Consider the following 15589-nt stretch of genomic DNA (forward strand, 5'->3'; position numbering starts at 1 on the left):
GCGCTTGTGTCATAACGTGGTGGAGAAACAGGAAAGGAAGCAACCATATACAAAAAGAGGCAGCCACGCTTTATAACAACCTGCTCTCTTGTAGTAACTAATCCACTCCCACAAGAGTGAGGACTCACTCAGGTGATGAAGTCCCTCTTGACTCTTTTTTTACCTCTTAAAGGCACCACCTCCCAACACCACTCCATCGGAGACCAAGCCTCAACCTGAGCTTTGGTGTTTTGGTGGGGACAAACCATATTCAAGCCATAGCAGAAATTCATAGCTACTTTAGACACTTCTTTTTCTTAAACACTCTTTTCATTTAAGATCTTTCTTAAAGTCTTAAACATGACTTTCAGTTTCGTAAGAGACTAATCCAAAAGGCCCTCCTTTCAGTGTTTTCTGATAGTGTCCTTCCTTTCATGTTCTCACACTCACTTTTCTCCCTCTTTCTTCTCTACCCATGAAAGAAATGAAGTCATTGGATAATTAATTTTATAGAACTGAGTGAATATTTATAAAGTGTCTGGTTGATCAGGTATTTTGCTAGCTGTGAAGAGCAATAAAAAAAATCACTGAAATCTTGTTCCTGATCTCAAAATCTTCCAACTTAGAAATGAGGTAAAATCATATATTGGGACAGCTACAATGCATGATGGTAGGTCATAAATATAATGAAGGTGAATTTAAAACACAGAACAATTAGTTGATCTTGACAATTAAGTAACTCTTACTGTTGTAGAACAATGTTTCCCAGTCTGAGGTGTTGAATATGATCCTCAGAAAAAATATTACTTTAAATAAGAATAAAATATACCAGGTCTTCCAATAAGTAATCCACAATACCTGTTTTTAAAGACTCCGAGAAAACTTTTGAAAGAATTTGCTTATAAGTCTAAATAGAACAAGTGGGGATAGGACTAAGACAAAACCTTACTCTTTTGCACCATTTGCAATTTGTGACAGTTTTCATAGTGATAGGATAAAGGTAGAGATGGGGAGGAGTCTGCTATAAAGATATATACTTTATTTTACTCATTGTTTTCCAAGATTATTTGACCATAAAATTATTTTTTTAAATCAAACTTAGTAACATACAAAGGGATGCTAGTATTCCCTGGGAAAAAAAAAAAAAGTGAGTGGATATTTGCTTAGGGACTTACCTGAAAACATGATTGTAAATCTCATATTTAAGTGGAATGTTCTAATAAATATTACAAACCTCTTGTTCGTGTAACAAAATCCATAGCCAATTGTGTACCTGATTTATGCCATAGCCTGAATCAGCCTTTAGGTCTCTTCGGCCTTGGACTGTAATTATCTACCCATCTATTTATTTTGTTCTACTTAATCAAGAGGTTTAAAACACATCTCCTCAGGAGGTAAATGTGTCCTTTTCAGTTGTCTCTGAAAAGGAATTTTCCTTCCACATGTGACTCCTTATCCCCCTTGATATTATAAGAGACTGTTGTTTCTATATTCATCTACTCTTTTACTGATACCATAAACTGCTCTTTACAATCTCTGGGAAAGAATGTCCACATTCAACCCACTTGCATCTTTTAGCTGTCATCCCTGCATACCCATTTCCATTCATCAAAATGCCTAAAATATTTCCACCTCCATTATTTGTTGTCACCAGCCCTCTATCCAACTTCCACTCTGACTTTTGTATAACTCCAATGTAATTGGCTATTTAAAGTCAAATATTACAATTACTGTTTTTTTTTTCCTTTCTCCTCTCAATTTCTAGGATGACTTAAACTCCTTTAATTATCATCTCTGACGTATTTTCCAGGCTGAGGCCACTTTGTTTCCTTCCATAGTACTTTCATAACCTCTTGGCTATTTTTGAGCTGGCTTTCAGATTCAGGAAGCTGAGTCCTCCTTCCTCCTTGAGGATTTTCAGTGGGAGAGAATAACTATGCTTGTGATTTTCTCTCCTCTTCCTTCCTCACAATATTCATTACTTGCCTTACTTTTTAACTTGCTATTTAATTCTCATACTTATTTGATTCTGCTACATACATATACATTATGCTTGTTTTATTAGCCTTAAATTATAAGCTAAGGTGAGATGGAAACTATCTCTGTTGAATTGAATCTCACCAATATTCAGCACAACATTACATTTGTCTGTTTTGTGATTTGACTCTTTGCCTGTAATGAAAATTAATATTAGGTTAGTACCAAAGTAATTGCGGTTTTGCCATTACTTTTAATAAATGGTACCATTTTCTGGGAAAGATTCACAGCAGACCTGACTCTGTCTGGTTCCTAGGAAACCAAGCACCCCAGTATCAGCCAGGGACCTACACTGAATGTCATTTCCCTGAGACTTGAGTTTTTCCACTGCTCCCTCTTCACATTTCCCAGACTTTGTTGTATCTCTCTTTTTCCGCTTATCATTATTTCCCTGCTATCTCAGTTTTCCATTTGCTTATGCAAAATGTTACAGTCATCTAGTAAGAATGTCTTAGGGTCAGCTGTGAGCAAAGCAAAACAGCAGTGAAGGATAAGGGAATATCAAAAGCCATGACATAGTCCATACTCTTTACCCCTGCCTGTCCCTATAAAGTTAGGATGTACTTGGGAAGATAAAGTGTGCACTCAGACAGTTGAGAAGAATGTAATACTCACAGACAAGTTTGTTTCAGAGTTCCAAGAAGGGGAAGCTCAATATGGGCTACCTTGGTAACAAGGTAAGAAAAGTTTTGCAGAGAGGATGGAACTTGAATTAAATCTTACAGGATTAGCTTAGTAGGAGGGACAAAGAAGAGCATTTGGTAGGAGTGGAATTCTTACTGGGGTGTCCTGAAGATGAGGGTGAATGGAGAATTTAGCACTGGAATATTGAGGGACTGAAGGGCCGGGGGAGAAAAATGGATTTTAACATATGGACCTAGTATTTCAAGGAGTAGCTTGAAGTTTTATCTATTTTAAAAAATATTAGAATAAAAATCTATCTTTTAAAGTACATTTCAAAGTCATTGATACAGGCAATGGAGAGTTATTGGAGGTTTTTGAACAAGTATGTTATAGGATGACAGCAGAGTTTCAGGATAATTAGTCTGCCAGGAATATGTAGAAGGATTTGAAGAGAGTGGAAATGAAGAGAGGGAAATCAGTAGCAAAGAGATTGACCATTGCCATGGTCCAACTTCAAAGCAATGATGTCTGGCCTGAGCTAAGGTAATGAGGTAGGAGGCGAGACTTGACTCTGGAGTCGGGCTCTGACACCAGACCAAATTGAGGACTAGCTAAAACAGGGATGAGGCAGAAGGTGCTTTCCATAAACAAGCCCACCAGGGTGCCATGTTAGTTTACCATTGCCATGGCAACAACCAGGGGTTACTGTCCCATTCCATGGCAATGACCCAAGGACTCAAAAGTTATTTCTCCTTCCCTAGAAAGTTCTGCATACACCACCTCTTAATGTACATGTGATTAAAGTTAAGTATAAATATAACTGCAAAACTGCCCTGAGCTGCTCCTCTCTGCCTGTGAGGTAGCCCTGTCTGGCAGGAGCAGTCACAGAACTGTAATGCCACCAGAGCTGTAACGCTGCAGCTTCAAGATAAAGGTGTTTTCTTCCACCTCTGGCTTGCCCTTGAATTCTTTCCTGAGCAAAACCAAGAACCCTTATAGGCTGAGACCCATTTTGGGGCTCACCTGTCCTGCATGAGTAGGAATGAAGGGACACAGTTGACAGCTGCCTTAGGTCCAGCTCCCAGAAGCAAACGTTGAGAGGACGGTTCACATGATTGTGATTTATTTGTGAGGAAGCATTTCCAACAGAAAGCAGTGGAAGAATTGGGGAAGCAAAACAATGTATCAACAGAGGAAAAAGGAAAGTGCAATTTCAAGTGGAATCCAGGCCTCAGCTTGATCTGGAAGGAGAGTTTCTACTTGAGTCACGGGGCTGATTTCTCATTTCCTGCACTCAGCATTACCTGTGGATCAGGGTGGTGGGGAGCTGGGGAGGGCAGGGGACTCCCAGACACTCCTGGTTCTTTCAGTCTTTGGGGTAAAGCAGTCTAGTAGCCCAAGTGCAGTCATCTGAAGAGAGTCTCAGCTAGAGTTGTTAGAAGCAAAGTATCCAGAGCAGATAAGGGAATAGGCAGTTATAACTCATCTTATATTTTAAGATTTACAAAGAATAAGCTTTTAGAAGCCAGGCACATATTGGAGGTGGATAGGTGGATGATAGAGATGTAAAATTTAAAGCACTGATTTCTGACTTATCAACATTTTGAGTTTTTTACTATTCCTAATGTGAAGATAATTTTTCCAGATAATCCAGTAGTTCATAGTAGGTTATTTAAGATATGTAGAGTGTGTTGTAAATGTAAAGTATTAACACACATGTGGCACAAAGCAGTCTTGTTAAGTTGGCATCCCTTCAACTCCTCTCATGTGAGCTCATCCCCACATATAAGTGACATAATCCTTTTTCTCAAGGAGTTGGCAGTTTATGACAATTAGATTAAAACCAATAAATGAGAGCAGCGTGCACTCATTAGTAAAAAAATAGTAGTAGTGTTTGGCGGCACTCAAATGTGCAACCTCCTTTGAGATTCATGGTCATTCCTTTAAAAGGAGACCAGGTTACAAGTTGTGTGACTTGTGTCAAGCAGCATTCAAAGCCACAGAAGCATATACAGAGAAGGAGATAATAGGATTTAACCAGAGTTGGAAGTTAGCCAAGTGAGTCAATGGAGGAAAAAAAGGTTAAAGGAGTTAAATGTTTGCAAATAAATGATTATAGTGATTGGACCATGGAATCTAGTCTAAGTACAAAAAAATGGCAGTATTAATGAATTAGTTGGAGGTCTCGATGTAGTCAAGGAATTAGTGAAATAAGCCAAAGTTAATGGTCAAAAAGAAGGACATTTAAAATTGGAATTCAGCTGCTGACAAGGTCTTCCAAATGACAAGGTCAAGGATAAGACCTTGGGAGAAGATGGCTAGAGGAAACATTACTGATGCTGGGGAGGTCAAAGAAATAGATACTAGTATATTCAATAGATTATCAGTAGATATTAGATTGATAGATTATTAAGTAGATGCTAAAATTTTCAAGTAAAACCACAGGAGTAAGAGGGAAAATTTTCAAAGTTCTTTAGCCTCTTACTTAATCAGATAAAAACACGGGGTAATAAAAACAAAGACTCTGTGAGATGTCCTTAATTGATGAGCAATTAACTTCCACAACAGTGTTTGTTCACTTTGATACCTAGAATTAGCCATAATGATTATCCAAGTAACGAAACCATTTTGCTTTTATTTACACTTAACATTTATATACACAAAGACATGTATATCCATGGATATGTCCCTTAATAATTATTCAATGTCCCCAAGGATTACTAATCAAAAGCTTTAGGGTCATTGAAAAAAATAATTTTAAATTTATGCAGAGGGTAATAAAAATGTTCTTCACATTTTATTATAAATCAAGAAAATATCCTGAATTGGAGTCATTGATGTGTCTTTATCTACTCTGTTATTTTTGTGTAATTAATTGGCTGTATCCTATCTTGTTCCCAAAGGGTCTTCTGGTCACCTTTATTCCGAATATGGTAGCTCTCTCAGAATAGGTGGTAAAGGATATTGGGTGAAAGATAAATTCACAGAACATGGCTAACCTGGACGTGGATTGAGCAGAGTGCATGTTCATTCAGCTGATAATGTAACCTCTTCTTACAATTACGTATATTCTCTAGTTATTTCTTATTAATCTTATACCTAACTAAGCAGCTTTAGGAGAGAATTTATATGTTCTATTATTTTTACAAAATACGATATAGGTATTTGTGTGTTTGTTGCATCATATACTCTAACATATCTCAGTTAACTAGCTAGTTAGTCAAATTCATTTAGTAGCCATGAAATGGCAGTGACACTCAGCAGAAGCTAGCAGGTTGAGGTGTATCATGGGAACCAGCCCCCAATATTTCAATGTAGGTTCTTTTCTATTTTCCCTAAGTGTTGACTGGTCTGAGAAATAAAGGGAAAGAGTACAAAAGAGACAAATTTTAAAGCTGAGTGTCCCGGGGAGACATCACGTGTTGGCAGGTTCCGTGGTGTCCCCCAAGCCACAAAACTGGCGAGGTTTTATTATGGATTTCAAAAGGGAGGGAGTGTATGAATAGGGTGTGGGTCACAGAGATCACATGCTTCACAAGGCAATAAAATATCACAAGGTAAATGGAGGCAGAGCGAGATCACAGGACCAGGGGGAAATTAAAATTGCTAATGAAGTTTCATGTCCCACCGGGCATGCATTGTCATTGATAACATATTATCAGGAGACAAGGTTTGAGAGCAGACAACCAGTCTGACTAAAATTTACTAGACAGAAATTTCCTCATCCTAATAGGCCTGGGGGTGCTACGGGAGGCCAGGGCTTATTTCATCCCTTATCTACATTAATAATAAGACAGACATTCCCAGAGCGGCTATTTCAGAGTCCTCCCCCTAGGAATGCATTCTCTTTCTCAGGGCTGTTCCTTGCTGAGAAAAAGAATTCAGTGATATTTCTCCTATTCGCTTTGTAAGAAGAGAAATATGACTCTGTTCCACCCAGCTCTCAGGCAGCCAGACCTAATGGTTATCTCCCTTGTTCCCTGAACATCACTGTTATCCTATTCTTTTTTCAAGGTGTCCAGATTTCATGTTGTTCAAACACACATGCTCTATGAACAATTTGTGCAGTTAATGCAATCATCACAGGGTCCTGAGGCGACATACATCCTCCCAATCATCACAGGATCCTGAGGCGACATACATCCTCCTCAACTTACGAAGATGAAGGGATTAAGAGATTAAAGTAAAGACAGACATAGGAAATCACAAGAATATTGACTGGGGAATTGATAAATGTCCATGAAGTTTTCACAATTTATGTTCAGAGATTGTAGTAAAGACAGGCATAAGAAATTACAAAAGTATTAATTTGGGGAACTAATAAATGTCCATGAAATCTTCATAATTTATGTTCTTCTGTCACAGCTTCAGCAGGTCCCTCCATTCGGAGTTCCTGACTTCCCACAACAGAGGTGACTAAAGAATGGAGGATTTTGGATAGATGCCTTTTTACTGAGAGGAAATAGGGTGATTGAAAGAACCCTGGGATTAGGGATACACATCTTAGACTAGACCCCCCTTCCACCACTTCACTATAGGGATGGGGTGTTTTCAACTCAGTTTCCTCACTTATAAAACATGATCATATTTCTATTATTATAATTTAAATAATTAGAGAAAAAAGTTTTAAAAAGACCATTAAATACATATCATAGTATTCTTATTTAAGCATAAGGACATAATTGCTCCAAGATAACCAGTGTACTCCAGAGGGTAACTCAAAGATGATAAAAATTGCTTTAAATTTTGGCTTCTCTTATTTGTTTCTAAAACATCAGATTATGCTTTTAGTTTCCAAAAGACCCAGTGAGAAAATGTATGTATAAATCAGACATGAAATTAATACTAAAACTTTCTGACGTCAGTGATATCAGCAGACGAGGCTGGAAACCAGTTACTGAGCCTTCTTGCTACTTCAGAATAAGGTTAGACTCAGAAATAGGATTTGCTCTAAAGCAAGTAATAGAGGCAACTTCACCAACAGGCAAAGTAGGCAATTGCCTTGGAAAGAAGGCAGGCTTGTTGCAAATTACCTCCCCTACCCAAGTAATGAAGCACCTGGAATTCCTGAATTAAAGAGACCTTCCTTTGGGCAAAGAATTGTCTGAGTCTGGATTTTGAGATAGGATGGTTAAACAAAAAGTCATCTTCAGCTACAATTTTTCATGCAGATTAGTTTATTGGTTCACATCAACCTTTAAAGGGGGATGTGGAAAAAAGGGTAGGAGAAATAGCCATTTCTGGGGCCAGGAGGCAGGTGGGAAGAGGAAGAATATGGAGCAAGGGAAATCGAATCTGAGGGCACTTTCCCTCCTGTATTTCACTTCATGAAGGCTCTGCAGTTAGCTGCCTGCATTATATAGTCTGTGCACTAAAGGGAATGAAAGGAGGAAGGTGGTAGGAAAGGAAGACAACAAGGAAAGAAGGTGGAGTTGGGAAAGGCTGATTTGGGAGAAATGAGGCTTCTGCTAGGCTAGACAAAGCACACTGCTCAAGTGTGTAACTCTGCAGGCTACATAACTTGCTTATTCCTCCAGCCTCATGGTGCCCTCTTCTTTTCTCATGGTGCCCTCTTCTTTCCTCACAGCCCTGACCATGGCTCACTGTCTTTTTTTCCGTTCTTAGGGTAGATCTATCTCTTTCCCATCCTGGTCTTCTTCACATACACAGTTTTCTCTGTATGGACGTTCTGCCATTCTAGCACCCACTCTTGCAGTCTCAGCTTCTGAGAGGCCTTCCCTGGGCCCCCATTTTCAATCTGGCCTCTAGATTATATTTGTTGATTAGGGATTTTCCAATACAGTCCTTTCAACAGTTTGCAATTGTTCATGTATTTGAATGATCACGTTTTTAATCTCTCTCTCCCTCTAGCTTAAGAGAAGCTCCATGAAGGCAGAGACCATATCAATGTGTTTCATATTCTACATACCAAGGCCTATCAGAGTCACTCTGCAAAATCTGTTGAATTAGATAAACCAATCATATGAGAAGTTTAGTAACAGCATCACAGCATGTTTACTTTTGTTCTTTGGACTATGAAGAGTCACAGAATGGCTACGCTTATTACTGTCAAAATAGAAGGATTTGTGTATTGATAGGTTTGCAAACTCATCTGAAACACAAAAATGTATTATATCTGATTCACATGCTTAAACTGAAGAAATCTGAACAGGAAATTTGGATTGATGTATAACTCACAGTGGCTTGGTATTTCAGGTTGGAATTGTACAGTATGGAGAAAACGTGACCCATGAGTTCAACCTCAATAAGTATTCTTCCACCGAAGAGGTACTTGTTGCAGCAAAGAAAATAGTCCAGAGAGGTGGCCGCCAGACTATGACAGCTCTTGGAATAGACACAGCAAGGTATATGGATAAAAAAATAAACTAAAGTAAAAGACTGCAAAAATAACTGCTCATGATTTAGCCCTTTGGCATATCAATTGAAAGTTTAATATGACAATATTTAAAGCCATTTTATTTAAAATGAGCTTCAGAAGATTAGATAATGGTTACAAGATCAGATGTTTCTATAACACAATCTCACCATCCTTCTTATCCTTCTCTTCTTACAAGGGTTTAATTGATAGAGAATTCATTTTAAAATATCACTGCATCTATAACTTCATATTCTTGGATACTGAGACAATATTAGGTAATATTTGTTTTCATTTATTTTTTGTTTTCAGGCTCTAGGAGTCTTAATCTAAAAGAATGGATTAAAAATATGTCTACCTGTACTCAATATATATTTATATTCTAGATTGTCCATGTATTTTCAGTACTTGATTTACTGCTATTGAAGCTATCAGATAAGAGGTTTTAAGGGGCCAAATTAAATATTGTCTATTTGAAATCATTTTTAGTGCAAAGATTGAAAGAAATGGAAAGGATCTTATCATTTGTAATGCTCTCTTTCTCCTTTTTTTCTTTCTTTAGATTCCCTTCAATTTACAATCCTTCCTTTCTTCCATCTGCAGTTTTCTTTATGGTGAACACATAACTCAGTCTGTGGTTGAATTTCATTTTATAAGAACCAACTGAATTGTCCTCTCTTACAAATGTAGAACACTTTATTTCCTGTATGTTCTCTTATCTCATTTGTTAAACTAGCAAACTTCTGAACAAATTCAAAACAATACAAAAATCACAGGAAATATAATAAGTAATTTGACTAATGTTAAGAATCTTTCTGTTAAATGTCTTCAACTTCTGAACTCTCGCCTCAGGTGGAAAGCTAATTTTCCATGCTCTCATTTCATCTGCCTGCTAAGATGAGTGTTTTAAGGAGGTTGAAAAAGTTAATAATGATCCTGCGAAGAATGGGATTCAAAATTTTAAAATTTCATGTGCAGCTTTTGCCTCGTGAATGTTAGAAAGTCATGTGGTTCTAGTTATATGGGGCCCAAGAGAAAATAACCACAAACAGATGGAGGTAATTTGACATTTACCTAACTATTGGGTCACCAATTTGCATACACAAAGAGTGCACATGTTTAGGTGTACTGAATGCACCTCCTTCAATAATTGATTAAATGTGACTGTGCATTTGAAGTAAGTCAAAGTGTTCTTTGAAACCTCTGAGCCTGTAGGGAGCTGTACGTTTTCCAAAGGCAACCATTTAAGAATGAATACTCATCTTTGAAAACTAACTGAAGAAATATCCTGGCTGCTTTGGCTTCTGCATCAATACTGCTCTAAATACCATGTCCCTATATGTTTTTTGCCTCTGTGTTTCACAAAGGGTATAGCTGTGGGACACAGAATTGATTGAATGTTGATTATACATTAAAAGTCTGTAGTGACAGTACCAAGTATTTTTCTCCTACATTAATTACCTTTTCGTGTTTAAGCACATTTTAATTGTTTTTTATCCCTTTCAGGCAGAGCCAGTTGCAAACAATATTTTTAATATTTTTAGAATTCTTTGCCTTTATTTCCAGTAACTCCCAGTTCAAATTTTCGTGTGTGTGTGTGTTCCCTTCTCCCTATCTCGAATTTTTACTTTTGTCAGTAAACTTACAGGATTTAATCATAAGGCCTGGATTCTCCTGTCTCAAAGAAAGGGACACTATTGCTATATTTTAATTTTTTAAAGCATGCAGGAAAGTCAGTGCTTGGTGCCAAGAAAGGACACTGGATACTGGTACTTTGAGGACAAGGACAATTTGTTAAGGAATGTAGTTGAAACAGAAACGGTGTACTCAGGAGTTCTGCCAATGGCTAATCTTCCATTACGTAAAGCCAGCCCTGATTTTAGAACAGCCACATTTTATTTATGAAAGGCTTCTTAATCATCTCCTTCAGCTGATGTTCATTCAGTTCAGTTGTAACCTTGATATTTAGGAGAATTAGGAAGTTTTAGTGATCTAAGGAATTTGAATTTCAAAAATGATTGAATCTTGTATGATACTCAAATACAAAGATCTGTTAAAGACTAATGTGTAACATCTGTTTTCACCTTTGTTTGTATACATTAAAAATTGAGAAAATCAGCTGGGTGCGGTAGCTCATGCCTGTAATCCCAGCACTTTGGGAAGCCGAGGTGGCTGCATCACCTAAGGTCAGGGGTTTGAGACCAGCCTGGCCAACATGGTGAAACCGTGTCTCTACTAAAAATACAAAAAAAAAAAAAAAAAAAAATTAACTGGGCGTGGTGGTGGGCACCTATAATCCCAGCTACTCAGGAGGTTGAGGCAGGAGAAGCACCTGAACCCGGGAGGCGGAGGCTGCAGTGAGCCGAGATCATGCCACCGCACTCCAGCCTGGGCAACAAGAGTGAAACTCTGCCTTAAAAAAAAAAAAAAAAAAAGAAAGAAAAAAGCCAGAAAATCTACTTGTATAGTATGTTAAAAATTATTCATGACATTTGTTAAAGATTGTAAGGAAGACATCACTCAAGAGGGACCTTTACAATGAAAGTATTGCAGTAGGGAAGAGAGATTGGGCTCAGCTTTGACTACAGTGAGGACAAGTGGGCATTTGCAGTCAAGGAGCAGGGCAGGGATTGGAGGAAACATCAAGGCTGGGGGATTCTTGCTAGACTGGCTCAACAGGATTCTTGCCGAAGGCAGATAAATAGCAGGAAAAATAAAACTGTTTTTCTCTTTCTATGCTCTCAACACTTGACACATCACTTCTGATGCCAGATGTGTGGATTTTTCCCACATTGACCAGTTATCTGACATCAGCTGAGTGTTCTAGAATTCAATTCAGTTCTGACACCAACTAGAGTTTGTGCAGACCTCCCACAGATTAAGGGCTCAGTCCTTCAAGAATTCCCTCCAATTTAGAGCCAGAAGGTTTCCAGGTTACCCACAATTTGTCTAATGTGGCTACAAATTAGACTCCCTACTTGGGTTTGATTATATGCTAAAGTGGATCACAGAACTCAGTAAAGCATCTTACTTACTATTATTAGTTTATTATAAAAGGATATAACTCAGGAACAGCAAGAGATACATAGTGCAAGCTATAAGGGAAAGGGGTCAGAGCTGCCATTCCCTCTCATGGTGTACCCCCTTCCACATGTTCAGCAACCTGGAAAACTTCTGAAACCCGTAGTTCAGAAATTTTTACAGAGGCTTGATCACAGGCATGATTGATTATTAACTGAGTTTCTAGCCCCTCACTTCTTCCTGGAGAATGAGAGCTGGGGCTGAACATTTCAAGCTTCTGATCATGGCCTGGTCCTTCTGGTGACCAACTCCCATTTAGGAGCCCACCAAGAGTTACTTCATTAGAACAAAAGATACTCCTATCACCCAGAAAATTCAACAGATTAGAATATCTACGTCAGAAACCCAGGTTAAAGGCCATATATTAGAACAAAAAATGCTCCTCGCACCAGTAGTGCTCAGGAAATTATAAGAGTTTTAGGGGTTCTGCACCAGAAACCAGAGGCAGAGACCAAATACATATTTATTATATGTTAAAGGAAAATTTTAGACAAATTAAATTTGACAGAGTTTATTTGAGCAAAGAATGATTCATGAATCAGGCAGCACTCAGAACCATAAGAGACTTGGAAAGATCCATGTTAGTAGTGTGCGCAATAGGCTTTTATGGGCTGAATGCAAAATCAAATTAAAGAAATGATTTGATTGGCTACAGCTAGGCATTTAACTTATTTGGGTATGATCTGGTGGAAAGTCCCTAGTTAGAGGTTACTTGCCAGGTTCTGATTGGTAAAGTCTCTAGTTAGAAGTTAGTTGGCAGTTTCTAATTGGTAATGTTTAAGTTTTGTTTTACTGTTTACATTGAATTGGATTTTGGTTTGCTTACATAGGAACATAAGTCACAGGAGCTATCTCAGCCTAATTGCCTATAAATTCAATTCTTTTAAAAGATAATATCGCAGAACAGGGTAATAAGATTTAGAGGGTGGGGAATGAGGAATGTGATCAGATAACAAGGATGAGGGATTTCCACTAAATTGGTGAAGCCAGATTCTTGCTAAAACTGGACTAAGTGGGTAAAGAACACAGCCCAAGGTCAGAGCCCAGTCTAGAAGAAGACATAAAGGAGCCAGACTCAGTTTTTGTCAAGGAGAGGGTCTTTGTCAAGTATAGAGGGCAGAGAGATATAGTTACTCAAAGAAAGTAAAAAGTTAGTACAACTGTATATCCTGTATATCCGACACTCAGAACTGACAGTTGTCAACATCTTGTCATATTTGCTTTAAGTCCTTTGAAGGGAAAAGTAATCATATAGAATCCTTTTGCCCACTTCACCAGAATCCTCTCTTCCTGCTTAAAGATATCAATTATGGTATATTTACTGTGTATCTGTTGTGCAAACTCTTTGGAATGTTAGCTTAAGACAGGCCTTTCCTTAGCAAATCTATCCCTAATGACAGCAGTTTGTCTGTACAACCAAATATCTAAATGGACCGTTCAGTACAATGATCGATGTACTTTGTACCAAAATCCTAGAAATATATGAAATCCTTTCATTACTTTAGTCCTAAATAAAATATACTCATCTCTCCCAAGACTCCAGCGAGAAAAGGTTTGAGTAAAAGGAAATAAAGGGGAAGGGGAGAAGTGTGTGTATATATTTATATAGAATACATAAAAGACAAAAATTTTCCATTTCCCTGTCTTCTGTTTCTTTCCATACACGCTGTTTAATTAAATTGAAATTCGTTTTATTTCGGTTTTTTTTTTTTTTTTTTTTTTTTTGAGACGGAGTCTCGCACTGTCATCCAGGCTGGATTGCAGTGGTGCGATCTCAGCTCACTGCAAGATCCACCTCCTAGGTTCACGCCATTCTCCTGCCTCAGCCTCCGGAGTAGCTGGGACTACAGGCACCCGCCACCATGCCTGCCTAATTTTTTGTATTTTTAGTAGACGGGGTTTCACCGTGTTAGCTGGGATAGTCTCCATCTCCTGACCTCGTAATCTGCCCACCTCGGCCTCCCTGAAATTCGGGTGTTTTTGCAGTTGGGTTATAGCATTTTCCCCTCCTCTCCATGCCATCTTCTCCCACTCTGCTCTCAGCAGCCTGTGTCCTAACACATAGTTCAGGCCAAATGTTTTGTAACTCTGCCAACCACTTTTTGACCCCTAAAACACAACTGACTACTCCATGGACCCAGACCATCAGCATCTGCAGTCTTTTACTCCCATGTGAAAGACTGCAGATGTCCCTATACCCAGAACACTCTCAGGCCCTCACAGCCCCACTAATACTCTGTTCTCTCTCATCTCTCCTCCCCAGATTAGAGGATTTCTGAGCCATTCTACAAATGTCAGAGTAGCTGTGGGGGAAGCGAAGTCTCAAGCGAAAGTTTCTGCTAGAAGCAGAAGAAAAGAGACCTGTCAAATGAGAGAAGGGGTGTTTACAGAGAAAGGAGCAGCTAGGGGAGTGTTTACAGATCTGGCCTTCTCTGACCCTGATGTATGCCTCAGTCACACCCTCCCTTTGAAATTTCCAAAGAACAAAATACTGGCACCTTTTTATATATAGGATGTGTGGTGATTAACAAAATGGAGACCTCTCCATCATCTGAAATAAATTGAAAACTCTTACAAACAAGGCTCATCAAGCCTCCCAGCTTGAATGATGGGGATTGATGCTGATTTTGGAGGGAAGCACCAGGTTACCTAGAGTAGTCAGTGTTTTTGTTTAGTTTTTTACTTTGTCTACTGTAAAGTGGTGTCTGGTCAACCTCTCTGTTGTTTGTGATTACTTCAGAAAGGAGGCATTCACGGAAGCCCGGGGTGCCCGAAGAGGAGTTAAAAAAGTCATGGTTATTGTGACGGATGGAGAGTCCCATGACAACCATCGACTGAAGAAGGTCATTCAAGACTGTGAAGATGAAAACATTCAACGGTTTTCCATAGCTGTAAGTGTGTTGCTAGAGATGTTTTCAAACTCTTGGGTGTAGAGAAGAGCTGTGTGCATATTGGGGTCATTTTATGAAAGTCACACAAACCAGGTTGGAAAAGAGAAAGGTCTCCATTTGAAGGTAAGCCCTGTGAGGACAGACTTGGATCTTGCTCCCTCTGGGTCCTTAGTACCCAGCACAATGCCAGGCCAAACAGACACTCAACAAACAATCATTGAAACTGAGGAAGGAAGAAAATAAGGAAAGATGAAAAGAGGAAGAAGGAAGCAAAAACATAAGAAGGAAGGAAGGGTGAGAAAAAGAGGACTGAAAAAAAGAAGAGAAAACGAGAAGGAAAGGAAGGGAAGAAGGTGGGAAGGTGGGAAAAATGCCTTTGCCTTTTTAAATAAGAGAGAGGATTTGTTCGATATAACAAGAGCAGAGGCCACTGGGCTTCCCTTTCCATTCTGAGCAATTTTCAACTATCTTTTTCATTAATTATCTTCCCCCATCACTTAGCTAAAGTGTGGGGAAGTGCCAGTTATCTCTGTTTAAATATTAATAACTTCTGATGTTTGACACTTGCTTTTCGGAGAAGTAGACAGGAAATGAATTTTTG

General features: G+C 38.6%; 1 protein-coding gene across 1 annotated transcript in view; it reads left to right on the forward strand.

The window, feature by feature from the left end:
* Nucleotides 1-15589, forward strand: part of ITGA1 (integrin subunit alpha 1) — a 167671-nt gene that overhangs the window by 85333 nt on the left and 66749 nt on the right. Inside the window, exons 7-8 of the mRNA XM_025387226.1 lie at nucleotides 8857-9005; nucleotides 14838-14988. Coding sequence (XP_025243011.1) covers nucleotides 8857-9005; nucleotides 14838-14988 — 300 coding nt within the window. The remainder of the gene's footprint in view (nucleotides 1-8856; nucleotides 9006-14837; nucleotides 14989-15589) is intronic.

The sequence above is a fragment of the Theropithecus gelada genome, chromosome 6, assembly GCF_003255815.1.
Source record: "Theropithecus gelada isolate Dixy chromosome 6, Tgel_1.0, whole genome shotgun sequence".
Lineage (NCBI taxonomy): Eukaryota > Metazoa > Chordata > Mammalia > Primates > Cercopithecidae > Theropithecus > Theropithecus gelada.